Raw genomic sequence first — 1,780 nt, 5'->3', positions numbered from 1 at the left:
TCCTCGCTCATAATTAGCAAGGCCCTTCCTTACTAGAACATCCTCGCTCATAATTAGCGAGGCCCTTATTAGAATGTCCTCGCTCATAATTAGCGAGGCCCTTATTGGAACGTCCTCGCTCATAATTAGCGAGGCCCTTATTAGAACATCCTTGCTCAAAATTAGCGAGACCCTTATTAGAACATCCTCGCTCATAATTAGTGAGGCCCTTATTAGAGCATCCTCGCTCATAATTAGCAAGGCCCTTCCTTACTAGAACATCCTCGCTCATAATTAGCAAGGCCCTTCCTTACTAGAACATCCTCGCTCATAATTAGCGAGGCCCTTATTAGAACGTCCTCGCTCATAATTAGCGAGGCCCTTATTGTAACGTCCTCGCTCAAAATTAGCGAGGAACTTATTAGAACGTCCACGCTCAAATTAGCGAGGCACTTATTAGAACATCCTCGCTCAAAATTAGCGAGGCTCTTGTTACTCGCTAATTAGGAGTAAGTATTAGTTAATACTGTCTATATACCTGCAAAACAACACTGCTTGATAACACCAAGATTGCTGCCACGAGATAGATTGAACCCCTGATCTTTTCTTCATTAAATATGTCAGCATCACCATCATGTGGTGGAGATGGTAAAGAAAACTGAGCCTCTTTTTCTGGTATGTGAGCATTTGAGCTACTTTGCATTAGGCTCATTAGAATTGCCCCTGTTATGCACAATAGTGTTCCTACAATTTTGACTTTGCTGTATTTGCACTTCAACTCCACCTTCTCTAATCTGCATATTAGGTCCTAAAAATTAGAATTGCAACTAAAGCAAATAATTAGAAAAAAGCAATCTTTTTCTATATTGAGAAGGGGTAAGGAGTCTAAATCAATGGACATTAACGAACCATCATTGATGGACATTGCACACGACATGATCAATTCGACTCAAGGTCTCGCACTGATAGATGTTGCTTATGGACATGCGCTCTTTGATAAGAATGGACATTGGGCCTAACTCAACCCCAAAAGCTAGCTTGTGAGGTGAGGATTGCCCAAGCCATATAAGGAGACCAAGGACCTCAACTCCCACCGATGTGGGACAACTCAACACTCTTCCCCCAACTTTCCAACATTGGGGGCTAGCTTGCTTCTATTGGTGGCGGGCGGGAGAAGGGTCAAAAGGACATGTAGTCGGGGCCGAGTCAAAAATAGAAATTGGAACCAGCTTCTTAATGGATCTTTTTACATATAAACAGTCGGATTTACTGTTTACTTTTATACACATACCCCACTACTTTTAGTTTAAGCGGTTGAGTGAGCGACTATTTTAGATTAATTCTTCTTCTATTTTTTTAGTACTAATATCTGAACAATTAATCTAATATAGTCCGACTCTTTATAGGACCTCGTGTGTAGCGAGAGCTTAGTATACCGAGATGCTCATTATTAATAGTTTATCTAATAGGATAAAGGGGAAAAAGATAGGATAAAAAAATGGAAGGTAGAATAATACCCAAAAGCCCAAGCTATGAGAAAGATGAGTCCTGGTGCAAGGTTTGGCATAGCTGTTGCCATTGCAGGTGAAGTCAAATTGATTCCCTTTATGTATAAAGATTGGAATAATGTCACCCTGCAAAAAAAAATAAAAATAAAAAAAATTAGATGAACTAAATAAGCAATGCCAAAACTTCAAATTATACTAGCTAACCCCTGGAGGCAGATCTAGAGCGTGTCTACAGGTTCAATTGAATTCACTACTTTCGGCTCGAATTACTTATATTACATATGTAAAAAATA

The 1,780-nt window shown here is 39.7% G+C and overlaps 1 protein-coding gene across 1 annotated transcript; it reads right to left on the bottom strand.

Moving 5' to 3' along the window:
• Nucleotides 500–1,626, bottom strand: LOC109234696 (WAT1-related protein At5g47470-like). Its single transcript, XM_019400762.1, has 2 exons — nt 1,497–1,626; nt 500–773 (listed from the first exon to the last, which is right to left on the bottom strand). The coding sequence occupies exons 1-2, from the start codon at nt 1,556–1,558 to the stop codon at nt 500–502; spliced, it is 336 nt and encodes a 111-aa protein (XP_019256307.1). The 5' UTR covers nt 1,559–1,626.

Source organism: Nicotiana attenuata, chromosome 11 (assembly GCF_001879085.1).
Source record: "Nicotiana attenuata strain UT chromosome 11, NIATTr2, whole genome shotgun sequence".
NCBI lineage: Eukaryota > Viridiplantae > Streptophyta > Magnoliopsida > Solanales > Solanaceae > Nicotiana > Nicotiana attenuata.
This window is presented reverse-complemented; position numbering and strand designations above follow the sequence as displayed.

Coding starts and splice junctions, on each gene's coding strand:
- LOC109234696 (XM_019400762.1), bottom strand. CDS start 1,558: ATGGCAACAGCTATGCCAAACCTTGCACCAGGACTCATCTTTCTCATA. Junction 774..1,496: donor CTCATAGCTTGGGCTTTTGG/GTATTATTCTAC, acceptor CCTAATATGCAG/ATTAGAGAAGGTGGAGTTGA.